At 42.3% G+C, this 27,526-nt stretch overlaps 1 protein-coding gene across 1 annotated transcript in view; it reads left to right on the top strand.

Annotated features, from left to right (window-relative positions):
• Positions 1 to 27,526, top strand: part of TLN2 (talin 2) — a 229,757-nt gene that overhangs the window by 193,602 nt on the left and 8,629 nt on the right. Inside the window, exons 50-52 of the mRNA XM_006831575.1 lie at positions 11,675 to 11,780; positions 12,939 to 13,063; positions 25,316 to 25,441. Coding sequence (XP_006831638.1) covers positions 11,675 to 11,780; positions 12,939 to 13,063; positions 25,316 to 25,441 — 357 coding nt within the window. The remainder of the gene's footprint in view (positions 1 to 11,674; positions 11,781 to 12,938; positions 13,064 to 25,315; positions 25,442 to 27,526) is intronic.

Genomic DNA, 27,526 nt, shown 5'->3' with positions numbered 1-27,526 from the left:
AGACCAGGAGGGACCAGTCATCAGGAGGGACCAGTCGCTGGAGAAGGATATCGTGTTTGGTAAGGTGGATGGTCAGAGAAAAAGAGAAAGACCCCCAGCAAGATGGAGTGACCACGTGGCAGCATCAATGGGCTCAAACATGGCAACAATATGAGGTTGGCCCAGGACCAGGAATGTTTCATTCTGCTGTACGTAAGGTCGCTGTAAGTCGGCACTGACTCGATGGCACCTAACAACAACAACATTATGTCCTTAGTCACTAGAACCTTGTTCTAGCTGAAAATTGGAAAATATTGTAGAAATAGTGTTAGGCTGAGGTTAAAAACCAACTTCAAGTCCCGCCTCTGTCATGTCAGTAGACACATGACCACCACTGTCTGATCTGGCCCATAGGAGCGACACTACACTACCTGAGTGTAAGGCAGTTTCCAGGTTGTGTCATTGGAGGAAGGTGGTGCGGGACATGGAGAAGGATAAGGCCAGCCACAGCAGCTGTGGGTCCAGGCCCCTGCACATGTGGTCTCTAGAAGGACGGAATGTTGCTACATACGAGTGCTTCACCTGCTACACCTCTCACAGATCCAGTACCCTGGCTGAAAAGAAGGGGGCAGGAGTTCTTTCAGAAGCTTACTGGAGTAGGTATCTCCTGTTTTGCTCTCCAGTGAAAAGGCTGTTTCTAATGGGGAGAAGAGTTCTCACCTCCTAGGGAAGGACCCTGATAGGGTCCCCTCACTGACCTCAAGTGGACTTTAAACCCTTTCCCAGGCCAAAGGCCTTCCCCTTCCCTCCTTACCACTCCTCTCCACATCCACCTTCTCTTGATGAGCAACATAAAGATGTCATCCTGAGGAGATGAGCAGGTGTCCCTGGGGAGGCAGAAGGGCCCAAGGCCTCTGAACATTCGAGAAGTTCTAGGAACCATTCCCAGGAATCCCTGGGTGGTGCAAACAGTTAGCATGTTTGGCTGCTAACCAAGAGTTTGGAAGTTTGAGTCCACTCAGCGATGTCTCAGAAGACAGGCCTGGTGATATATTTCCAGAACATTCAGCCACTGAAAACCCTATGAGTCACAGCAGTACTCTGACACACGTACAGTATCCACAAATCAGATCATCCGGCCAGCAACGGGAGTAGGAGCCATTCTCACTCTAACATCAGTGATCTCGGCTCAATAGCCACTTTGTTCACACGACAGGCCTCAGTCCTACTGATGACTAGCAGCTTTTCTGGAACAGGAAATGGCTCTTGCCACAGGAAGACCCAACATCCTATGAGGGGACTTCAAAAAGCTCATGGAAAAAAATTCCTTTCTCTTTTAATTCCATTTTTCCATGAACTGTTTTGAAGCCTCCTCACATATCATCTGGAAGGTTCCATTTGCAGGGTACCTATGGAGGCCAGGTGTTAGAAGGGGCCCAGGCAAGAGCAGATTGTACTTTGCTGCCCAGTGTTGTTCTTTTTCCCAGGCCTGCCCACACGTTAGCTGATTTACTTTCTGTTTTGAGTGTCTCTTTGTACTTGCTATAGAAGCAGGACTCTTAAACCTATGCATTACAAACTTGAGTAGTTTATGTGTCTGTTAAAAGCCTGCCACTTACATTTCTTTTCATCTTTCTGTACAATTGTTGTATGTGTAGACTGTAATTACACACAGTAATTACATAATTTATCGTAGCATATGAATGTCCTTTTTCTCCATGGCTGTTTGGAGGTTTATGGTATGAAGGCAAACTGATGCTAAAATGAAATTGTTAATAGGAATAAAAGCTAAATGATGTTTAAAACTATTTTTATAAAACAGAAAGAACACTTTCTGGTCTTTGCAAGAAGAATGTTTTTGTACCTCAAAGCAATTACTGATGCTTCTATCAACGTGATGGGAATGAGAATCGCTTCATGTGTTTATTTGTGGCCCTAATGCATTGTTGTTGTTGTTGTTAAGTGTCATTGAGTCAGTTCAGACCCATAGCGACCCTGTATAGGGTTTCTGGGGAATGGCTGGTGAGTTTGAATCACCAACCTGGCAGTTTAAACCAACCTTGCACTCTAGGGTTCATTTTACAGCACCACATGCACTGTGGTTGTTGTTAAGTGCAGTCGAGCCAGTTATAACCTTAAAGTGACCCTGTATAGGGTTTCTGAGGAGCGGCTGGTGAGCTTGAACCACTGACCTTGTGGTTCAAACCGACCTTGCAGTGCAGCACATTAACCTACAGCGCCACACCAGAACTCCGCCATATGTCCTTGTTGTTGTTGTTGTTGTTATGTGCCGTGGAGTAGGTTCCGACTCATAGCGGCCCTGCACAGGGCTTCTGAGGCTGTAAATCTTTACGGGAACAGAAAGCCTCATCTTTCTCCCGCGGAACAGCTGGTAGTTTTGAACTGCTAACTGTGAGATTAGCACCCTGATTCGTAACCACTACGCTAACAGAGCTCCTTTGTTCTCTCTAAAAAGCTAAACACATTCTTTGAAGGATATTTTATAGCAAAACTACAGAAGTGTCCAGGGGATTATGATAAACATGAAAAATACAAGTCTTTGGAGACGGACATCATGCTTGGTAAAGGAGAGGGTTGGCATAAAAGAGAAAGACCCTCAATGAGATGAACTGACAGAGGGACTATAACAGTGGACTCAAACAGAGTAATGAAGAGGAGGGCAGTGCCAGATGGGGCGTGGTTCCTTCTGTTGTACATCATGTTGCTGTGAGTCAGAACCGACTGGACAGCACCTAACATCAGTAGCAACTGAAAATTAGAGAAGCCCTGTGACAGTGTTGGTCACCTAAATGGTGGACATTTGTAGTTTACTTGGGTCTCATGCTAAAAATAAGCTCACATTTCACCATTATTTGCCCTAATTTCTTCCCAACGCAGACTATTAAAGAAACTGAGGCTAGCCCGAGTCTTAAGAACAATTGTTGCACACTGAAAAGACCTCGGAGCCATGAGACTGAAAAGACCCAATTAGAAATGAGGAAATGAGTGTCCACCATGCAAATGAAAGTTCATTTTCTGATGGAATTTGTTCAGACAGAATCAAAATGAAAGTTAAATTGCTTATTTATAGAAACATCATGTTTTTGTTGCAAACACCTTTAAAGGAGAAATAAAGAATATGAAGATTAGATATTTGAGGGTGGTAGATTTAAAAAGCTGATAATTTTTAATTAACCCTCCCATGCTTTGGAAGCGCAGTGGCTCCATACAGTAAGCACTGGACTGTGAACCAATCCAGGGTCACTGTGAGTTAGAACCGACTCAGCAACAATAACAACAGCAATCCCAACCTCTGACCTTTACAGAAAGACCCTGTGGGGTCAGATGACCACGTAGCTCTATTCTGAAAAGAAAGTCCACTTAAATCAGGACCTTACCTGGAGATCTTTGTGATAATCTTCCTGGTACTCTTAAAAAGCAGATCCTTTCTTTATTCTTTATAAAACTGAGTTCCAGAGAAAGTATCCAGCAATATGCAGAAATAAAGTGAGGTCATTTTCAGGTGGTACAAGAAGGCTACGTTTGCTTTTCTCAAATTTGAGCACATGAAAATGTACCTATTCAGTCAAAATACCTTAAAGCCAAGACTTCTTAGCCCTTTTTTGTTTGGTTTTTATATTTTACTTTCATTGTTGTTAAGTGCCATTGAGTTGGTTCCGACCCATACTGTGTAGGGTTTCCGAGGAGTGGCTGGTGAGGTTGAACCGCTGACCGTGCAGTTCAAACCAACTTTGCAGTCCAATGCATTCAAGCTTTACTTTAGAAAAGGTTTAAAAGTATAGATCATAACATCAACAGCCATGTGTCCGCTTATCTAAAATTCACTAATGCTAATTAACATTTGCCTTATTTGCTTGAGATCCTTATGGTTTTTTTAAAAAAAACATGTTAATAATAATGAATTTTTTATCCTTTCTCTATTCTTATTTTCCTCATTCCAGAAGTAAATGGCTATCATGATTTTAGCATTCTTCATCTTTTTTGGCTCTTGAGCCCTTTGGAATTTAACCTCTAAGCCATTTCCTGTCTCCTTCCACCTCATCAAAGTTACATCAGCACATACATCTGTATATACAAAGCATCCGTTACAATGCTAAGTAAGAGCCTTCACAGACCTAGAACACCCAACTGGTACCTTTTGGCATCAGGAGACTACAGATCCTTTGGAAAATCTAGTCGAGTCTCACCCATGGAATCTAATTTGAGCCAGCAATCCCTCATGCTGGAAGCTGTTGTAGAAGGACCCATGTGAATGTCGCTGGCCTCGTGCGGTTGCTATTTGCCAGCTCATCATAGGAGATTTGGATTGCAGGATAGGAGCTGTCACTTTGCCTGTGCAGCAATCACTGTTCAATGTTTATGCAAATCTGCAAGAAGATAGCTCCAGCACAGTTAAAATTACCTTCGCTTCCAACAGCATAACTTTAATTTGGTTCTGTCTTGGTGCCTGCTTGTTAGAAATCATGTTGACTTAATGGCAGAATAAAAATAGAACTACTTTCCTCCTACCTTGTGCAAGCTAAGATACTTTAGCATATAGCCATTTCCTTTCTTTCAAAGTCGGAATGCACATGAAAGTGGTAATTTCTCATTCAAGGGCTCTTCTTGTTAAGATATGACTTAAACACACAGGCTGAACAGAATGTAGGAGGAACAGTAAGAATATAGTCACAAATGTGTCTAGGTTTGACAGAGGGTATTTGGACATAATGTATTTACTTCTTCTATAACTATATCCATGAATGTGGAGCACACAGGGGCAAAGTTATGAAGGTGACTTAGACATTACCAAAAAGAGTAATGAGGTCCTGAGAACTAGATGGTGCCCAGTTACCACTACAAACTGCTCTGAAATGGATCGCATTAGAAGGTCCTGGAGAGAGTAACAGAAAATGTGGAAGAAAGCTCAAAGTCGTAAAAAAAAGACCAGGCTTACTGGTCAGCTAGAGACTGGTGGAACCCAAAGATTATGGCCCTTGGTCACACTTCAGGTCTGGAACTGAACTCACACCTTGGATCAATTATCAGTCAAGGAATAGATAAGTATATGGGAGGGGCAACAACACTAGTGAGGTCCGCACACCATAGAATAGTCAGCATTTACTCAAGGACAAAGTTCAGAAGGATGTGGAAAGGAGGAGGAATGGACACGAGAGACTCAGAAGTGGGGGTGATCATTGATGTTACGTTGAGGAGATTGCAGCTGGTGAGATGAAAGAAGTGTGGATGATTTGTTGAACATAAATCTGATCATTTGCTCTGTAAACCTTCGCCAAATTCAAAATAACAAGTTTTGGTTTTTTTTAAATGTCATTAACATTTTGATCATTTAAATGTGTCTCCCCACATTATTCTTAACCCTGAAGCTTTACTGAGGTATAACTAATATACAATAAACAGCACATAGTTAAAATGCAGCAAGAATGCTTCTTAGAAGTCAGGATGACCAGATTTAGTCTCTCTTACTTTGGACGTGTTGTCAGAAGGGACGAGACCCTGGAGAAGGACATCATGCTTGATAAAGTGGAGGGTCAACAATCAGAGGAAGACCCCCAATGAGATGGACTGACACAGTGGCAACAACAATGAGCTCAAGCAAAAGCACAATTGTGAGAGTGGCCCAGGGCCAGACAGTCTTTCACTCTGTTGTGCATAGGGTCACTGTCGACTTGATGACGCTTAACAACAACAACATATGTTGATCTGTGAAACTGTCACTACAACCAAAATAATGACTGTATACATCACCCCAAAATATTTTCCAGCAACTACTGATCTCCTTTTTATTATTATAGATTTGTTTGCATTTTCTAGAATTTAAGTGGATTCATGTAGCGTCTACTCTTTTATCTGACTGATAAATACTGATCAGCTTCAGTATTTTACATTCCATCCTTAGTGCATATCAATAATTTGCTTCCTTTTCTTACTGAAAAGTATTCTGTTATATGGATATGTAATAATTGGTCTATTCATCTGTTGATGCCGGTTTTCAAATATTACAAACAAAGCTACTAAGAACATTTATGTACAAGTGTATGTGTATATAGAGAGAATTCTGATACGGCATTGTGGGTTAATGCACTGGACTGCAAAGTTGGATTATTTGCTCAACATACAAATTGAATAAGTATAGTGAAAGGATACAACCGTGGCTTACATCTTTCCTGGTTTTAAATCATTCAATGTCCCTTTGTTCTGTTTGATAGATTATCTCTTGGTCTATGTAGAGGTTTTTTATGAGTACCATAAAGTATTCCAGAATACTCATTCCTCATAATGTTGTCCATAGCTTATCATGACCCACACAATCGAAAGTCTTTGTGTAGACATCTTCCTGGTATTCTCTGCTTTCAACTAGGATCCATTTGTACATCAGCAATGGTATCGCTGGTTCCATGTCCCTGTCTGAATCCGGCCTGAATCTCTGGCAGCTTCCTGTCAATGTACTGCTGCAGCCATTTTTAAGTTATCTTTTGCAAAATTTTACTTGCATGAGATATTAATGAAATTGTCCAATGATTTCCATATTCCATTGGGTCATCTCTCTTTGGACTGGGCACAAATATAGATCTTTTCTAATCATTTGGTCAGTTACCTGTTTTCTAAATTTCTTGGCATAGATGAGTGTGTGCCTCCAGTGCTGCATCAGTTTGTTGAAAGACTTCAATTTGCATTCCATCCATTTCGGGTGCCTTGTTCTTTGCCCTTGACTTCAGTGCACTTTGGACTTAATCTTTCAGTGTGTTAGCTTTTGATCATATGCTACCTCTTGAAATGGTTGAATATCAGCCATTTCTTCTTGGTACAGTGACTGTGGATTCCTTCCATCATTTGATGCTTTCTGTGTCATTCAATATTTTGCACATAGAATCCTTTAATATTTCAAGTCAAGGCTTGAATTTTTCTTCAGTTTCCTCAGTTTGAGTAATGCTGAGCGTGTTGTTCCCTTTTAGTTTTCTAACTCTAAGTCTTTGCACATTTTATTATAATTCATGACTTTGTCTTCTTGAGCTGCCCTTTGAAATTTTTTGTTCAGTTATTTTATTTCCTCATTTCCTCCATTTGCTTTAGCATCATTATACTGGAGAGCAGGTTTCAGAGTCTCTTCAGACATCCATTTTGATCTTTTCTCCTTTTTGCCTTCTTAGTGACCTTTTGCTTTCTTCTTTATGATGTTTTCGATGTCATCCTACAACTGAACATATCCATTTGCAAAAACTGTCAAATTATTTTTAAGATTATATCCCAACTTCCAGCTAAATTTTCATTTGCATACCATATTTGTCCATGTTTAAGCAGCGTATTGAAATATGACTTGAACAGTACAAAATTCAGTGAATTTTTTATATTTACAAAGCTATTGGACTCCTGGTGTGGTGCTATAGGATCAGCACTGGACTGCGAACCACTTGCTGCTGCTTGGAAACCCTAAACAGGGTCGCTATGAGTTGGAACCAACTCAACAGCATTTTAACAACAATAGCATGCATCTGTCAGAGCACAATGGCTCTGCTTACCACAAGGTCAGCAGTTCAAGATTGCCAGTCCCTCTGAGGAAGAAACATGAGGGTTTCTGCTCCCACAAAGATTTATAGCCTTGGGAACCCTATGCAGGGTTGCTATGACTCGTAACCAATTCCACAACATTAACATCAACATTATGTAATTTTAGAACATTTTTGTCAACATATAACACACACACACAAAATGTTCCATGCCTAGTAACAGTTTATTTTCCCATTCCCCAGCCCCAGCCCTTGATAACCAGTATTTTGTCTCCTGTCCCTATAGATTGGCGTCTTCTGGACTTTTCATATGAATGGAATAATAGAATTTGTGGTCTTTTCTGCTTGGCTTTTTTCACTTAACATAATGGTTATGATGTTCAGTACTTCATTTGTATTGCCAAATACCATTTCATTGTATGAATAACAGTGTAACAGTGTCTTTTGAATAACAGTGTAACAGTGTCTTTTGAATATCAAAACATCTTCATTTCAATGAAGTCAAATTTAGTAATTTTTGTCTTCTGTAGTTGGTGCTTTTTGTGTACTCTTTAAGAAATCTTTGACAAACCCAAAGTCACTTTCTTCTTTGTAGTTTTAGTGCTTACATTTAGATTTAGAGTCCACTTTGAGTTAACTTATGCATATAGTGTGATCAAAGAGTCAGAGACCTAAAGAAAAGGTTCATTTTCTTGCACATGACTATCTAAATTGTTCTGCAGCATGTGTTAAAACTTTCCCCATGAATTCCCATTGGCATCTCTAGGAAATCCATTTGTGTGTATCTATTTCTGGATTTTTTTCTATTCCATTGATTTATGTTCATCTTGATGCCCAAACCATACTTTTTGGATTACTGCATCTTCATAGGAAGTCTTGAAATGACATAGTAGTTTAAGATTTTCAACTTTTGTTTTCTTTTTCAAAACTGTTTTGGATATTTGAAGTATTTTGCATTTCTATGTAAATTCTAAGATAGTTTTATCAATTTGTGCAAAAATGCATACTGGAGTCAATTTGGGGAGAACTGAATCTTAACAATATGAATCTTTGAATCCATGAACTCAATAACAATATTGAATCTTTGAATCCATGAACATGGTATATCTCTCCATTTATTTAAATCTTTGATGTTTCTCAAAAATATTTGTAGTTTTCAGTGTACAGGTTTTGTACATCTCTTGTCTGATTTGCCCTAAATATTTCATAATTTTTTAAAATGTAAACGGTATTCTTAAATTTCAATTTCTAACTGATTCTTGCTAGTATATAGAAATACAACTGACATTTGTATATTGTCCTTGTAATTTGTATACTGTGACCTTGCTAATCTCTTTGTCCAAGTTGCATTTTTTGTTCCATTTCCTGGAATTTTCTATATAGATTATACCATTTGTGAACAAAGACAATTTTACTTTTCACTTTCCAGTCTATGTACCATTTGTTTCTTCTTGTTGCCTTTTGTGCTGACTAGGAATTCCTTATGTAGTTCTCAGTCTTAGGAGTACAGCATGCAGTCTTTTCACCATTAACTAGAATCTCCCCCATTAATCACAGTAGAGACAACATTTAATGATTCCAGTAGATCTCTTGCTCAGACCTTGAAGCCATAACCATTATCGACCTGGTGTCCCTGTAGCATGTACTGTTTCAGAGAAGTGCAGTATAAGAATTTAAAAATTAAGTCGTGGTAAATGCCACCGTTTGAGCATAGAGCAGTGGTTCACAGGTCTGGTTGCATAAAATCACACACCAAACGAATTCTATCAGAAGCCCTTTATGGACATTAATTTATATAATCTCACCACAATGCTGTGAGGAAAGGATTGTTATCCCCATTTAATAAGAAAACTGAGGCTTAGAGAAAGGATTAGTAACTGGACCAGGGTCCCCCAGGTATTTTGACTTTAAAATAGGTGCTTATAAGGGAGGATAACAAGCTCCCAGGAAATCTCTAAACTGGACCCCCAGTCCCAATTTGAGTACCCAGGGGCATTCTCTAAATTATGTTCCCATTTCCAATTTCAAGAGAAATAAACAGTGATAGTAGCCATAATACATCAGCAGAAGCACCGTCCCCCTCTTATCCAGTTACCTCAGGTGCTTTCCTGTTTGTGGCACCTCAGAAAGTCATTCTGCGCCTCACCTGGCATGCCCTTGGACTTGTGCCTAGGGACAGGCTTTCCCCTGTGCACCCTTCTCCACACCGTTGAATGTCTGTCCAGCTTGAGGAAGGGAATTGGGCCATACTGGGTTAATAGAACTGACCAGTGGTACCCCCTCAAGTGGTGCCCAGGGCACATGCCATACCTTAGAAACAGCTCTGTTTCAGAACCCATTCTTAACTGCCTGCCTGCTTGGTATATTAGGAAGTAAAGACACTCACTTTCCACTTACTGTCCACCTTCCTGGTGTGGCGCTATAAGATCAGCACTGGACTGTGACTCCTCGGAAACCCTGTAGGGTCATTATGAATCAGAACCAACTCAGTGACACTTAACAACAGCAACAGTGTTCTTAAGGGAGCCTTAAGAATTGCTTCCATCGTGTAGTCTGTCTGTCATTCATTTTTGTCCACTCACCTCCGGGACTGTCCTGAACTCTTAATACCTGTATAGTGCTATGTGTAAGGAATGAGAGCAATATACCAGCTGACGTCATAGAACAAGCACAAAAACTAAGTAAAGTTAGAAGATGCAAAAGCAAGGCAGATGGGGATAAAGGCCTATGGAGTAATGCTCGCAAATCACTTGCTAGTCAGTTTGAGTGTATAACATAATGTTCTCTATGCACAGGTATGTCTGGACTGGCCACGGATTTTTTTATGAAGCTTCCCTTGTAGCTATCATATGGTGGGCTTAGGCCTGGGTCCAAAAATCATCTTTCCCAGACTCCTGAGAAAGACAGACTAACCTATCCAGGTGAAAGAGGGCATGGTGACACCCAAATGGAGAACTCACATTTAACGAGTTACGAATCGGGCTGTGAACCTTAAGGTCAGTGGTTCGAAACTACCAGCCGTTCCATGGGAGAAAGATGAGGCTTTCTACTCCCGTAAAGATTTACACCCTCGGAAACCCTGTACAGGGTCACTATGGGTCGGAACCGACTCAACGGCACTTAACAACAACAACAACAACTGTGTTCTAGGCATTTATGAGATTTTCCCATGTGTTTTGGTTTGGTTTGGTTTGGTTTTCAATTTGATCTTTGCACAGCCCTGAGGGGATAGTATTCCAGTTTTACAGATGAGGAGACAGCTTGAGGTGTTCAGTAATTTGCCTAGTGTCGTAAACCAACAGGTGAAGCCAGGTTTGGGCACAGCCTATACTTCGCTCCCTACTCAAAGGCTCTAAAATTATGTCTAGATAGGCAGCTCTGATTCTTCCTTCTGGGCTCCCTTAGCATCTCTAAATCTGAACTTTACTGCTGTGAATTGTAGGGAAGAGAAGTGGAAAAGGATGTTGAAAGAAGGTTCTGGATAATTGGGAAGGAAAGGCAATGGCAATCCATGGTGCATGGTAATGAGGGACACTCATGCATTTCCTGGGTCCATTCTCTGATGAATTTTGAGAATTCAGCAAGGGATATCCTTTAAGTTGGATGGGAGCTTGGGTTTGCAAGAACTTTTTAAATACTAGTTAAAAAGAGCAAAACACAAATTTTTAAAACCTTTGAACTAGAGAACAAATGAACAGAACTTGAGGTCTGATCTCTGGGAATAGATTATTCTCTCTGGGTCTCAAGATCCATTAGTTGTTACTCACGTCAGGAATTTTTGTCTCCAAGACCCCACCTGGGCCACATAGTCCCTAAGACCTCAGTATGTTTTGTCACAGCCACCTTCTGACCGGGGGCTCTCACGTTCACTCAGAATGTTTAACTTTGGGAGTTTTTGTAGGTATATATTCTTTAAAACATTTTATGTACTATTAGGACTTAAGTCTCCTGCATGACTTCTAGGAAATATGTCAGAAGGAACCTTAGAGAAAGCCCTGATTGGGCCTCACATGAGGAAACCAAAGCCAAGGGAGTCTTCAATGTTTCTCCCCAAGATTCTGAAGTCACTCTGGGACAGAGACTCAGCTTACACGTAGCACAGGTAATATGGACTTCCAGTCTTAGGGTTCCCCCCTTTATACTTTTGACTGGTTCTTTACACACAGATTCTTCAGAAACCAACCCCAGAACTCAAACATCAGTTGTCTGCTTTCTCCAAGCGAGTTGCGGGAGCGGTGACCGAACTCATCCAGGCGGCGGAAGCCATGAAAGGTACATTGGGTCCTCAGGTGTTTTCTGGTCCTGGGTCAGCAACTCCCACACCTCTCCAAGGCAGGGGGTAGGACAGTGGGCTGGGTGTAGCCAAAGCGCAGCCAACACAAGCCCTTACTTGCCAAATATACAGTGAAAAGCAGTATAGTAAGTTACTTTTCTTTCTTTTTTTTTTTTTTTTTTTACTTTTAAAGCAAATGAGTGTAGATTTGATTTTTTAAAATTAACCTCCTCCCTGAAGCAAGTCTTCCTCCAAGTCTTTGTGTTACAGTACTTCCTCTTAAATGACAGGATCAGTCTATGAATTTGAGAAGATAGCCTTTAAGTTGGATGGGAACTCTTTGTAAAGATATTACCATTTATTTTTATGTGCATTTTCATTCATTATTAACATTTATTCTCATTCAAATAGTGAATGAACTAATGTTTTAAAATGGTTCTAAGTACCTTGTTTGCATACTCTTTCACGGTTAAAAGGAAGCAATCTGTTCATTGGGAAAATATTTTTCTCATGAACATCCCTTTCTTTAATTTGAAGTGAGTGGCTGTTCCTTGTGTTCTCAGAAGAGAATGGCTATCTTTGTGGTGGTCAGTGTATGCTAGTCTCCTGAGGATGCTACTTGTGTTTAGCAGCTTTAAGTTAGAAGTCAGAATAAGGCTGATGCTAGCCTTGGTCCCTGAGACCTTGCAGTTTGAAGCTGTTATTGATGGTGGTGGTAGTGTTAAATACCGTGGAATCGGTTCCAACTCATAGTGACTCTGCACAGGGTTTCTGAGGCTGTAAATCTTTACGGGAGCAGAAAGCCTCATCTTTCTCCCATGGAACGGCTGGTAGTTTCGAACTGCCGACCTTGAGGTTAGCAGCCCGATTCGTAACCACTATACTACCAGAGCTCCTGTTATTGATGGTAGGGATATACAAACAACTGATTTAGAAATCCAGGATCAGGCCGCCCCCCCCCCCCCCCCCCCCACACTCCCACCCCCGTGTATCCAGATGACCTTCATGAGAACTAGAGAGAGCATCCATTAGGACAATTCAGCAGCTGCTAGGCTCCTGGAGTTGCCAGCCTTGCAAATCCAGACATGGTTCTTCATTAAGCCTGTGCCCTGCGATCTGCACCTACCAAGAATGACCCTCTTTTGGAATGATTTTAGGAACAGAGTGGGTGGATCCAGAAGACCCAACCGTCATTGCAGAAACAGAATTACTGGGGGCTGCAGCATCCATTGAGGCTGCTGCTAAGAAGTTAGAGCAACTGAAGCCAAGAGCAAAACCAAAAGTAAGTGGCCCTTTCCTGTTCCTTGTGTGATGTTAATGGGTCTTCTGGTTGGATGGCTGTGAAGTGGGGCTGGGGTACCTCAGTGAGCTCGGTTCCTCCCAGGCATTAGAATCGCATTGGGCTCTAAGTACCAACAAGCTTCAAACCTGCTCTACCTGCCCATCTCCTTTCTACAGGGTATGGAAAAAACCCCATGGTGATTCTTTCAAGTTAACCACCCAGAAAAATACCTCTGGGCATCCAAAGGAAGAGAAGGGGCATTTACAATCTTGATTTGGTTCTGATATATAAACCAGGTGTTGGATACTTCCCATAGAAATCCCCTGTTACTGACTGTGATGTTTTCAGCCTACAGCTTTCTGGTTTCCATTATGTTTTATACAGAGAAATAGCTGGGCTGGGTCTCTCTTGTCCTTAATCTCAATGGAAGGCAATATGAATCATTAAAGGGTATCCAATAACAGATTTTTCTAGAATATGCTGGAGATTGTGGTTTGCTGATGGATTTTTTCCATCTATGTTTGTCATCGAGATAAATGTTTGGTACTTGAGATCACGAGTATATGTTAAGGGAAGTAGCCATTTAAAGGAAAGATATATTTTGAGATTAGACAGTAGGGAGGATTGTGGGCTAGTGCTGTCAGGGGCATAGCCAATTCTGTTAAGAAGTTGTAACCCCACCCCACCCCCATACACACATATTAACCTCACCCCCAGTGGCTGTCTTCAGCATGAAAATGTGGGACCAGGGGCCTCTTTTTCTTTTATTTAAACAACTTCTCACACAAGTTGATCCCTATAAACCACACCTTCCCCTTCCAAAGATCCAAATCAATTAGAAGATAAACTCTGGTTCCTCTTGTCAAAAAAAGTTTAATGGCTCAGGTTTTAGGTATGCTTAAAATTCCACATTTTTCATAAGACTAAGACTCCTGGTGTGGCACTGTAGGATCAGCACTGGACTGCGAACCACAAGGTTAACAGTTCAAATCTACCAGCTGCACCTCGGAAACCCTATACAAGATTGCTATGACTTGGAACCAACTCTACAGCACTCAACAAAAAGATGGATGCTAAGCACTGAAAAATACCAAAGCAGTTCCCTGGTCAGTGTTGTGTATAAAATGAATAAACATATCATGAGGCCAGTAAGCTTGGGAACAGTCTTAACACCATGAAATTCTTAGATCCAGTCTCTTAAGTGTTTTAACCTTTGTTGTAGAGGATAAAAGACCACAAATTCAAGTGTATGTTATAGCGATCCCTTTTTAAAATCATATAGAGACAGAGACAGATCTTTTGGATGGTAATATTAGTGCTCAGAAGATTCACCTCCAAGTGGTCGATGTATAGGGCACCGAGAACAAAAGGATTCCATCACAGTGTCAGAACTAGTTTAGCAGCAAAACAACTCTGAGTGACAGGCTGGACTAAGGACTATGACAGCAGGAAGGGGACTGTTACAGATGAGAAGAATTTATAGATTTGACTCCAAGGCCCTCTGATCACCTTGGTCAGGGTCTGGCTTATTACCATGCAACCTTGGTACCTGAGTTTCCATCAAGGGAATGCCCAGGCAAGTCCTCGAGAGGGACACTGCCCCTCCTGGCTGACTACGGTAGTAGTAAAGCCACCTTTCCCGGCTGCCCCAGCATTTGGGCAGTTCATCTGTCAGTTGTGCATCTAAACTTACATCACGGCTCAGGATGGAGTAGGGTTCTGACTGCTGGTTGTGTCTTACGCAGACCAAATGCCTTTAGATCTCAGACTCAAACACACCTTGATGAAGTCATTTAAAAGATCAATTTCTCATCAAGATGTAACTCAGTTTTGGCTTCTGATTTTGAAGTTGACCAGGGTTTTCTTTGCTGGCCTCTAACCTGAAGGTCCTGGGTTATCTGAGATTGTCACTGTTTTTCTTACAAGTTTTTAGAGCAAAATGTAAGAAGAGGTGAAACTCCTTTTCCTATTTATGTCTTTATTTCCACTTTGCAAATCATTTCAATCATGAATGAAAACATTCCTTAATCTTATGAAGCAACCATTTATTTTAATCTTACGAAGCAAGATTTAGGGGTTTGATGTTTAGTTTGTGTTTTTTCCTTTTCTTAATGGGCTTTATCAGAAGTGACCTCTCATGGGAAAGATTGTGTCTGCTGATGACTAGGCTGTGTCAGTGACAATGTCCTTCGCCGGGAGAATTAATCTGATGCTACTTAACACTAACAGTTTACCGGCTTCTCAGAATTCCTGCTCTTTCCCTTTGTCCATTTGCAGGGTCTTTCTGAGCTCTTATGTGTGTCTGAATCCTGGTCTGCTCTGTCCAGCCATTTATTTACCTTGTGATAATTCTTAATCAGAAAAGCCAAGTTGTTAGAGTTCTTACCCCTTAGGATTGTTGTTGTAACAATTACATGAGATAATGTAAGAATATTTCATAACAAGTGACATACAGTGACACTCAGTGAATACTAACTGTACCACCACTGTTGGCTTTGTCATTGTCACAGCATATGGGCCACTAGGAACTTGAACACCCGCTAGGAAAAAGCCTGAAAGAAACATTGCTCTATAGGCTTCTGAGCTAATGGCCTTAACAACAACAAAACATGGAAAGAAAAAAATTGTAGCTCACATCGATTGAGTGCCAGGTGTGTGCTGGGCAGTCTCTGGTTGTTTTACATGTATAAACATGTTTGGTCCATGCAGCAAGCCCATGACGTAGGGACTGCTACCATCCTGGTGAGTTCAAGCCTCCTAGGGCTGAATTACCTCACCAAGGCCCAACCGCCATGATTGAACCGGAAGGAGTAAGTGAGGACACCAGGCGGTTTCAGTCCAGTCAGTCCCCTTGTGCCTACCCTGTGTTGGATGGGTGGCTTGTGGTTTACCCATGGTTCTTTGAGACATTGACCCCCCACCTCTGGGAATTTGTGGCAAGGAAGAAATTCACTAGAGGAAGAAAGTTCTGGGTCTGTGAGAGGGTTGTTCCTTGCAGCCTCGTTGTTTGTTGTGGAGAAGTTGGATGAGACTCCTTGAAGAATTCTGTGCAGTTATCTAAAGCAACAGTCAGAAGGACTGTGTCATTTGAAGAAGATGCTTATGCAATAATATAAAGTAAAATGAAAAATCGCAGGATTGCACCGCCATGTAAAACCACTTATGTTTGAAGAATATCATGGTGGTGTTGGTTAGGCCTCTGGAAATTTTATAAAACAAATGCTTGCAAAATGACAGCATTGAAAATATTAGTGAAGCCTGCTGGGATGGGCTGGTGAGCCCTTCCTGGAACTCTCGGGTCACCTGGCCTTCACCTGGGGTTGTTATAGGAACTCCAAGGAACCCTTCAGTTAATCCTTCAATGTTAGAATCTTTCACTTGGAGATGCGTCCTCTAGGCTGCTCTCATAGTTAGAAAGGATATTTAGCCCTCCTAGAATGTTTTAGGATGGTCTGAATCCTCTCTCTGCCCAATAACCAGAGGTCCCCACCACATGGAGTTTATTATCTATAAAATGGTTTTTTAAAAAGCCAACAACCTAAACCATGGGGTTTGTGTCTGTCTGGGAGTGCTATCTACATTGCAGAATAGTTGTGAGAGATAAAATACCTTTGCCTTTATAAAGGAATTTGTTTCCTCAGTTTAAAAAAAAAAAAAAATTCCCAAGCTGACATCATAATCGATCAGTCTTGTGACGTTATCTGTTTCTTCCCACCCTTTCCTGTAACCTTAAAAGCAAAAAACCAAAGTATCCCAAAGATGACTATAAGCATACTGAATGTGACTTCCTTGTATAACTGGGAGCATTTACACTGTTTGGGGGGATCATTTTGAGAGAGGCAGTGGTTTTGTTTAAAGTTTCTGTCACCCCATTCTCAGGTTACCTGTTTTAAAAGTGGAATGGTCCCTTAGGCAGCCCATAGACTAAAAGCCGGAGGGGCTGTGGTTACGGCCAATGATAGCTAGCATAGTCCCAGATCAGGCCCTTAGAATTTAAGCCTCTCTTTTTGCCTGAAATCTCCTCGAGATGTATTAACCAAACAAGTTTGCACTGTGTCATTCACCTGTTGCTTGGAAAGATGGTATGTTGGCAAAATGAGACTATCAGTGAGCCCTGGTGTGTATACCTGCAATGTTGCTAATGGCGCCGTTTCCACACTTGCAGACAGACCTGTGCCTCCAAAGACAGGCAAAGGAGTTGCTGCAGTGGGTGACCAGCCCCCACAACTGTAAAACCTTCAGTACTGTGGCTATTCTCCAGCTCAATCAAACCTGGATGCCTTTTCTGCAGGCCTCTGTGTGATATGTTTGATATATTAGGTTGTTATTTAATCCAACTATATATCAAACATATTCCTACAGTGTCTTGCTCTGTCTCCGGGGGGCAGCAGGGAAGAATATGATAAAATCACAAGTAGGTTTGGAAGATAGTGTGTTTGTTACCATTCATCATGTTATAGATTCCATATCTTCCTGTAGCATTTGACACCTGTATCAGCATTGCTCGATTACTTGTTGATTGTAGAAACAAATCATGGTTTTTGATGTTTCCTTAGGGCTAAAGATATTCTGTAGAACTCGATTTTGTACAGTAATAAATCCTTAAGGAATATATGTGGGGGTTGGAGTGGGGAATGGAAGGTTTCAACCCATGTGTGTGGCCTGAGATAAAAATCAGGATTATAACCTCTCAACACATTCAGATTTAAATTTTATTTTGGTTCAGTTGTATTCTGATCCTTAATTTAGTAGCTAGTCATTTTCCTAATCAAGGCTTCTGTTAAAATTCAAAAAGCACAAATAAACTCTCTGTAACTTCCTCTGCACTCTTAACAGCAGCATACATGAGTCAAATCAGCCACCCCAGCTCTGTGGATGTTGGGTCACTGAGTTTTATAGGAACCTTGGTTAAATCTAAAGATAACTAATAAAGATCATAGTATGTGGACTGCAGTCTGTCTGTTGAATTTCCTGTTGTGGGTTAACTTGTCAGCAGAGGTTGATAATATTTAGAATAGACCAGCAATCATAGGATAAATCCATAGCCTAATTGGCTGTAGCAGGAAATTGGGGATTATGATATAGAAAATATTTTTTTTTCTGATACATAAGTCATCTTTGGCTGGGTTTGACCTTTCCTTCACAGAGCTGAGCTCATTGAGTAAACTCTGAACAAAGGCTTTGTGAGCACTGCTTTCTAGAAACAGAACTACTTTGCTAATAGGTCAGTTTTTTTGGAGGAGAAACACTTTCTTAAAGAGCATTCCCTGAGGGTATACGAAAAAACTCGTGGACTTGAAAAAGCTTGTGGAAAAATTCCATAATCTTTCAATACCATTTTTCCACAGACTTTTTGAAGCGCCCATTATATATGTGAGTGACAGCCCCACACAGGTGGCAGGCTAATGGTTTCAGCAGGTTGGTGAGAAGGCACCCTGGACATGTTGAGGCGCTGTACCCCAGTCATCTAGTGGGGGCACGGTGTCAGTCTCAGGCAGTGCCACAGAGAAAGAAGGATGCTGGGAGCCAACTTCATGTTTGGAGTTACAAAGTGAAGGCTGTCCTAAAGTCCCTTTCCACTGAGCAGTGGTCTGTGTGCGTCAGCAGAGGCTCCGTCAGACTGTTTTCAAGATACTTCCAGAATTAGTCCCAACTTCATGAAACTGGAGAGTACTGTATTTTTTCAGTGTTGAGCCCAGCTAAAATCACTTGTTGGAAATGACATATGTCCATGGAAAGAGGGACCTCAACAGAATAGAGGAGAACAGAATTTTGATATAACTTCAGAGGAAGCTTATCTGTTAACTAACTTACTGTGACTTTCTTGGGCCCTTTGGTAGTTTTGTTGTTGACCAACATACCTTCTGTAGTGAATGAAATAGTGAGTAGGGAACAGCAACCAGATGTTCAGGGAAAAGGAGGGACACGTAGGGCTTTTTCTGTGTGGCTAAGGTGTGGACTTTGAGCTCACTAGCCAGTGCCAGGTCAGGACACATACAGGGGGTGAGAAGCAGAGGTGCCCTGAGAATCTGGCCATCGTATGTTCCTTTGTGACTCCCTGCCAGTCCTGAATGGTAGGCCCTGTTACACATCTACGCAGGTCCAAATACACTTAGGATTCCTACCAGAAGTGCTCAAGATGGAATGAATTTACCTTAAATCTTTGAAAGAATTCTGTTTTCTTTTCTTTGTCTGTGGCTCCTATGTAGATATTTCAGGTGTCTTTGGTTTGGGGTTTTATTTTGTTTTTTGTTTGCGTCAAGGTTTTCTTTTTCCCTTTTAAGCATACGTAATGATTTAAAGGTCACTTAGTGGAATTAGTTACCTTTGCGAAGTGAAAAAATAGGCAGTGGATTCCATGGGAAAGCCACTCCCAAAATACGAATGGTGCAAGCTTAGGCCTTTTCCCCGTAGATGCTGCACGGATTTGTATTTGTTCCACATCTGCATGCAGAGGGTGGTCCCTCCTCAGGTTTGGCAGGTTCCCTGGCACCTACTTTGTCAGTTCATGGTCTCCTTAGAGCAGGGGTGGGAAACCTTTTTTCTGAGAAGGGCCATTTGGATATTTATAACATAATCTGCTGGCTTAAAAATTATCAACTTAAAAATTAGCCCACTATATTTGGTCAAACATTTAACTAACTCACCCCTCATGTGATGGCTGGAGTTCTGGTATGGTGCTGTGGGGTAAAGCACTGGATTGCAAGGTCAGTTTGAACTGCCAAGGTCAGTAGTTCAAGCTCACCAGCTGCTCCTCGGAAACCCTCCCTATACAGGCTGCTCCTTGGAATCTCTGTACATGATTGCTATGGGTTGGAACCATTGGCATTTAACAATAACAACAACCAATTGTTCCTCCAAAAGAGAAGATAATGTAGGCTTTGAATACCTTGAGTCTTAGGTTAGGGTACAGGCTAAGGCCACCCCCAAGACACTTTGCAATTCAATATCAGGGGCAAACTGGTAGCAGCCAAATTCTCTACAAAAAAGGAGAAGCATGCTTTTCTGTTCCACTCAGACTTCCAAGGAGCAGAAAAATGCCTCACTCCTACAATGAAAATTCAAGATGTTGGCGCGTGCACACACGTACACGCACACACACACGCACACACACCCAGCCACCCTCAGGCCAAGAGCATTCAAATTATATGTTCATACTTTTTAAACATAGATTATATCCAAGTTTTTGTGTGTGTGTGTGTGTGTGAGTTTTTATTAAGCTTCTGATGTGATTTGACCTTGCTTTTAATAGTAAGCATTCTGGGAGACTTTCATTAACACAGAACAAAGCACAATTCTTAATGAAAAGATGGAACCATGAGCTGCTTCTCAATTTATGTAGCCAGTTGTGAGAAAAGCAGTCATTGTGTATGTCAGCTGTCAGCAAGGCATTCCCTCAAAGGAGATTTTTACGGAAGGGGGCAAAAATCAGGGCAGTGACCCTTTGGAACCCCTTCTGAGTACCTTTAGCTCCTTGAAGCCTTTCCTAAGAAGAATCTGACCAGCTCTCTAACTCTAAAAGGTGAGCTCCTGAAGACCAGCAGAAAAAGTACCAGCAAATGGCTGTCTTTCTCAAAGCTGTCCAAAAGCAAAGGTACGAGTGTGATAACGATCCTTGGCTAGAGTGGGCTGGACAGTCCAGGAAAGACAGAGCTCATGGTGAGTTGCCCTTTTTCAAGTGAGTTGGCATGGGAAGAAGAGAGCGTTGTGTAGAGGGTAAGAAGACAGACTCAGGCTTTGGAGACTGCAGCTAAAGTCCTCATTAGGGAAAAATCAGCAGATTCCAAGTTTATACATCTGTTTATTCTGAGTTTATACATCTGCTTACGTTTTGTTTTTTAAGAAACAGTGCCCCTTTGTAAACTGTCACTTTCTTTACATTTGTATGCTGTTATTAAGTGCCATTGAGTCAGTTCTGACCTTTAGCGACCCTGTATAGGATTCCCAAGGAGTGATTGGATGAGCTTGAACTGCTGACTTTGCAGTTCAAACCAACTTTGCAGTCCAGCGCATTAACCCACAGCGCCCCACATGCACGGCTAAATTATGAGTGCCAGTTGTGGGGTCCCAGCAGAGTATACAATGAACAACCTCTCTGGATACACTTGTCCCCCCATGATTCAGGAATGGACAGTTACAAATAGGGAGGCTCACTTTGTGTATTTTTCCTTCCCTTGCCATGTAAGTTGTCCTCTGGCTGAACTCTGGAACTTCTGAAACTCATTTTCTAATGCAGACATTCATTCAACAAATGCTTATCACAGGAACTCCTCTCTGCCTGATGGTGTGCTCAAGGGACATAAATCGAATAAAACATAATCTGAAACCTGGATGAGATCACAGTCTAGCAGGATTAAGTTAACCGGAGTTTGTTTTTCTAGGTGATTTAGTGGTTTATGCATTGGGTTGCCAACCACCAAATTCAGTGGTTCCAATCCACCAACTGAATCTCTGGAGAAAGATGAGGCTTTCTTGCTCCTGTGAAGATTTACAGCCTCGGAAACTCTATACAAGGTGGCTACGAGCCAAAACCAAGTCAACAGCACTTAACAACAATGGGCCAGCGTTTTCCACACTATAGTCCTTAACCAGGGTCCCTGGGTAGCGCTAACAGTGCACTGGATTATAAGCGGAAAGGTGGGCAGTTTGGAAGACAGGCCTGGTAATGTGCTTCTGAAAGGTCCCAGACTTGGAAATTCTATGGAGCAGCTCTGCTCTGTTCACATGGGAGTGACATGAGTTAAGTTGACATAGTGGCAAGTAACAACAAAGTTCCTAACCACCTCCACTAGAAATGCCTTCGTGGTTAAGTGCCACCAAGTCAGCTCCAACTCACAGCAGCCCTGTATAGGATTTCTGAGGAGCGACTGGTGGGTTTGAACCTTTGACTACGTGGTTAGTCATCCAGTGCTTATCCTACAGCGCCATACCAGGACTCCAATAACACAGCTCTCAGCCTGCTGCAGACCTCCTGGAAGAAATCCTTAACCTTTCAGCAGGTCCTCAGGTAACTGCAGTGAGGGCCAACAAGCCAGCCCGTTTAAATGAAAGCATTTCCTTAAGTTGCCTACCTTCGTTAGATGCAGTATATGAATAGCCACATGTATAAGATTAATCATAGTCTTTGTATAAGAATCTTATTTTACCAATCTTTACAAGAGCAAATTGCTGGGGGAAACAATTTCCAGGTGTGAGGATTGCACTGTCCTCAGTCTTCCCTAAGCCAGAGGTACAGATCCAGAAACCTTGGGCCTGTCAGGTAAATATCTCAGCTAAAGAGGATCTTAAGACACCAAGCAGCTCGTGCTCCCTGGTGAGTAGATGAAAATGAGAGCGCAGTGAGAGGAGCCTGGCCCCAATGGAGGCCCATGGAGCCCTGGTCTCCGCATTCACCGCCGGAGTCACCTAGGAGCAGTTAGATGTTGATGTTCTTTCACTCCAAGTCTCCCTGCTATGGTGGAGATTATTCTGATAGCAAATTCTACCTTTTCACTGTGAGCCATTTATTTAGAGAAAGGCTTTGGAAACCAAGTCAGTTCTGTTTGCTTGTTTGTAGCTTGGTTATGCTTGTCTCCTGCCCTCCTCTTCCTACCCTCATGACCCCTCTTCCAGATTCTTCTAGATGTGCATTGAAATGTCATGACACCTCTTCCAGACTCTATTCTGGCTGCTGGTGGGAGACAAAGCTGATGAAAACTGAATCTTCTTGGCTTGGGGAGATCCCATTTATTTTTGAATTAGACATTTTATATGAGGATACATTAAGTGTTGGTGTCTACTTTCTGGAAGAGATGGGGTGGGTGCACATATAGAAAGGTGCAGGTGTGATGTGTTTCCTACCACTGGATCTAGCAAACAGGCAGGTCACATCATGTGGCCCTGCCCAGAACATAGTGCCTGGACATCTCCCATCCATTCTACAGGTCCCTGTTGTCATCCCAGGTAGCTGTGTCTATACGTGTCTTCCGAAACTCTCCAGTGACCTTCTAATTAGAGCATATCTCCCAGAGATTGGGTCCTCTTCTGCAGCTATTTGAAAGCAGGGATGCTATGAAAAGGAAAATAAGTATCCATCAAAGATCACTACAAGACTTGCCATGTTGAAAAAAAAAAAATCAGTGTGTGTCAGGACTGTTTCCAAGTCGAATATTTCAAGGATGTGTTTGCCCTGCCCCGGCCCCCTACAAATTCCAGAGCAGTGGAAGATGTTGCCATGTTCAAATCAGTTGTCACGAGATGATCCTGTCTAATATGTCCATGCTAAGAGTTAGCACTTCATTTTAAGGAAGCTACATTTTTGCAAATCTTCAAATTGGGAAATGAGAACTCTGCTGGCCGGTTATTACACACCATAAAGTGGACTCAGAGCTGGAGCCCAAGGGGTCACCAAGAGCACCTGAAACAAAAGTCTGGGAGATTTTGAGGAGCTACCACAGGCTTCTGTGTCCTCATCTGCAAAATGTGGGGGGCACTTCTAGAGCCCACTCGGATCAACAGTTCGGATTTCTCCTGGGCTGTCACCTGTTACATGTGTGACTTTCTTTTGTAGAATGAATTGCCAGAAAAGTTCTTAATCTCAAGGTCAGGAAATATATAAAAACAAGAGCCTAATTTCTTTCAGGTCTACGTATCAGTACCCTCTACGCCAGAGGATCTTATAATGAGTCACTTTCGTATTTCAGTAGGCTTATTCATCCTCCACCACTCTCCCAGTACCCTCTTACCCCACATAATAAAAGAATCCAAAATCAGCCTATTGGAACCAAAGCCAGTTCTACTATATATGCTCCTAGAGTAAGACTGTCAGAAATAAAAATAGATCGCTTCTAGTTCCGAAACATCTAAAATTCTGCTGTCTTTCTTTAGGTCTTCTAGATGTGCATTGAAATTTTATTTTGATAAACATGGGTTGTCAGAAATGAGATTGGCATCTTTCTTGGTTCAGAGTGTGCCCATTAAGAGTAGGGAACAGGAAAAGCACTGTAGCCGTCTTATCTGATATTGCACACAGGGCTGGTAGGTAGAAGCTGTTTTGGGCCTCTGACTGACCCTGGAATCGTCCAGCTAAACCATTCCTCACCTGATGCCTTAAGGGCTGGCCTAGGATTGAAAACCGTACCATTTTTGACTCAAAGGGACTTAGGTTTAGATTTCTCATTCTCCTGCATGCTGCGACGCAGCTCTTAGGTTCAGTACTCCACTTCCCTGGGCCTGAGTTTTCTCGCTGAGAGACTAAGGATTTTAACTATAGTATAATATTGTATATCTTTTTTTGGTGAGAATTAAAGAAGTTAATGTATGTATTAGTACCTAAAAATGCTTGTCACTTTTAAAAAGGTATTATGTCTCAATGTCTAAAAGGTATCATCTATATCTTCAACATTTAGTATTTAACATAGAACTAGATCAAATTGATTTAAGTATATAGAATGTTATTGCTGGAGAGAACCCTGGAGACCATTTAATTATCAGCCACCCCACATTTGGATGCTCCACCCACCAGTCCCGAGACCACAGAGTTTACACTTGCCTCATATTCCCAAAGTGTCTCTTCTGTTCCCTGGACTATGTTGGCAGTGGAGGACGTGGTGAATTAGACCAGAACCCTGATGGCCCAACAGCACCTATGCAGTGGTGTCCAATGGCTTCCCAAGGTGGAGCCAGACCTCGGTATTCCAGGTGACTAGGAGCTCTACCTTGATGTCATGTTGTCTTGATTTCTTTTCCACCCCTGAGTGACCTGAGGTTGGTCTATCTCTCCTAGATCAGCCAAAGACATGCACATGCTATTTTGTCTTTACTTTCCGTAAGAAAAAGAAGGCATTTCACAACTCAGAGCCACCTTTGCCTCTTTTGAACCCATTTTTGAGCTTTAAACTCTGAAACAGTATGTTACCACCTACTCATGTGACTTTGATTCTGTTTTCTTTTTTATTATTGATACTGATGGAACCATTTGAGTATATTTTATTCATAGTGATTGTATGTCTCCTGAAAGATGCGGGGCTAGAGAAATAGTCTGCCTTTTAGAATTTTCTGTTTTAAAATTTGCCTAACTGCTCAGTGCTTCTAGCTTTTTCCTTTTGTACTGGGGAGGGAGAAAGCAGTGGATGAAGAAGCATTCTGACAGCTTAAGCATATCCACCCTGGTGTGGCAGATCGAAGAGCCAGGGACCAAGCAGTAAGTAATTCGGCAGAAAGAACCCTTTGTGGCTATGAATTGTATATGACACTGTTTTCTTTTGATTCTAGCAAGCAGATGAGACCCTGGATTTTGAAGAACAGATCTTGGAAGCCGCTAAATCTATTGCTGCTGCCACGAGCGCCCTGGTCAAATCGGCCTCGGCAGCCCAGAGGGAGCTGGTGGCCCAAGGAAAGGTGGGTGAGGCTCGCTGTCCACGTGGTGGAATATGTGTGCAAGGAGAGCCGACAAGGGAAAAATGGGAAAGGTTTTGGCCCGACCAAGGCAGCACATGCCAAATCTACCCTTTCACCCAATTGGCAGTTTTTGTACTGACTTATTGTATATTCTGTTTACGTAAATCTGACGAGCAGAATTAAGGGTTTGGCTTCTGGACCTTTCAGCTACTGCTGGTTTTACGAAATGGTCCACTCCAGTCATTCTCAGTCCCGTTGCACATTGGGACCTTTTCCTGGTGGACAACCATGTGAACCCCACAGTTAGGGGCTTCCTTTTTCCAAATCCAAATGACTCCATTCACTTATTAGGACTGGAGAGCTGAGTTAACGTTTTCTCATTCCCATTGATCAAAAGGCCAATCTGAGATCTCTTCAGGCGGCATCATTTCAGCCCACCCAGTAGTACATTAGATTCACTCTAGGAAGCAGTGTGGTTGAGTGGTAGAATCCTTGCCTTCCATGTGGGAGATTCAGGTTCAATTCCTGGCCAATGTCCCTCATGCGCAGCCTGCCCCCATCCCCGACCCCCATCTGTCAGTGGAGGCTTGTGTGTTGCAGTGATGCTGAGTAGATTTCAGCAGAGCTTCTGCCCTAAGACAGATCAGGAAGAAAGGCCTGGATAACTTCTGAGAATCAGCCAGGAAAACCTTAAGGATCGCATTAGTCTAATCCACAGCTGACTGTGGGGATAATGTGGTAGCTTGATGGGAGTTAGCAACAACAGAATACTCCTAGATGCAACAAGGTCTTCTAGTTTAAACTCTTCCTTCTGCCCTGTTGTTATGTGCCGTTGAGTTGGTTCTGACTCATAGCAATCCTGTATAGGGTTTCCAAGGAGCGGCTGGTGAGCTTGAACCGCCACCCTTGCAGTTCAAACCGACCATGCAGTCCGGTGCATTAACCTGCAGGGCCACACCAGGACTCCGTCTGCCCTGTAGTCCCAGGATGTCTCCCTTTGCTTAATGCAGTGTCTTAATGTAATTCATACACTTTGGCTTTCTTTCTAGGCCAGCGTGTGTTGCTCCATACTGATGTGTACCCGTGTCCTTAGCAGGCAGGCATCTGTCTCTTTGTGCTTCTCTGTAGACCTAGCAGAGCACTGACATGGGAAGTACCATGAATACCAATCAGCAAGTCAAGACCCAAAATGATCATTGAGAAGAACTTCCTACTGAAAAATTCTCATTTCTTTCAACTTTCACAAGGGGCCTACTATATGCCAGACAGATTCCTGGTGTGGTGCTGTCGGATCAGCACGGGACTCACTGGACTGTGAACCACAAGGTCGGCAGTTCAAACCCATCAGCAGCTCCTCGGAAACCCTATATAGGATTGTTATGAGTTGGAACCAACTCGATGGCACTTAACCACAACAACAATAGGCCAGATAGAAGGAGCTTTGGTGACATAGTGGGTTTAGCATTGAGCTGCTAACCACAAGGTCGGCAATTCAAACCCACCAGCCACTCTAAGGGAGAACGATGCTGCTGTCTGCTCCAGTAAAGCATCATAGTCTTGGAAATCCTGTGTAGTCCTGTAACAGTCCTATAGGGTCACTGTGAGCCAGAACTGACTCGAGGGCAGTGAGCTTGGTTTGCTTGTTTGTTTTATATGTCAGACAAGCTGTTGGGTAGTACAAATGATTTGCACCCTACAAACCTGAAGGCTAGCAGTTAGAAATCATCAGCAGCGCTGCAGAAGAAAGGCCTGGTGATCAGCTTCCATAAAGATTCCAGCCCAGAACCCTCTATGGAGGACTCTACTCAGTAACACATGGGTTCACCATGACTCAGAATTGATTCAATGGCAGTGGGTGTTTTTTGTTTTGTTTTTTAATTTTTTATGCCAGATGGAGCCCCTAGGGTGGCTGCTAGTTGAGAGGTTGGAGGTTCAAGTCCACCCAGAGGCTCCTCAGAAGAATGGCCTGGCTATCTACTTCTGAAAAAAACAGCCATTGAAAGAAAGCCCTATGGAGCACACTTCTACTGTGACACATACAGGGTCACCATGAGTCAGAACCCTCACAAGGGCAGCAGCTTTGAT

Source organism: Chrysochloris asiatica, unplaced genomic scaffold, assembly GCF_000296735.1.
Source record: "Chrysochloris asiatica unplaced genomic scaffold, ChrAsi1.0 scaffold00004, whole genome shotgun sequence".
Classification (NCBI taxonomy): Eukaryota; Metazoa; Chordata; class Mammalia; order Afrosoricida; family Chrysochloridae; genus Chrysochloris; species Chrysochloris asiatica.
This window is presented reverse-complemented; position numbering and strand designations above follow the sequence as displayed.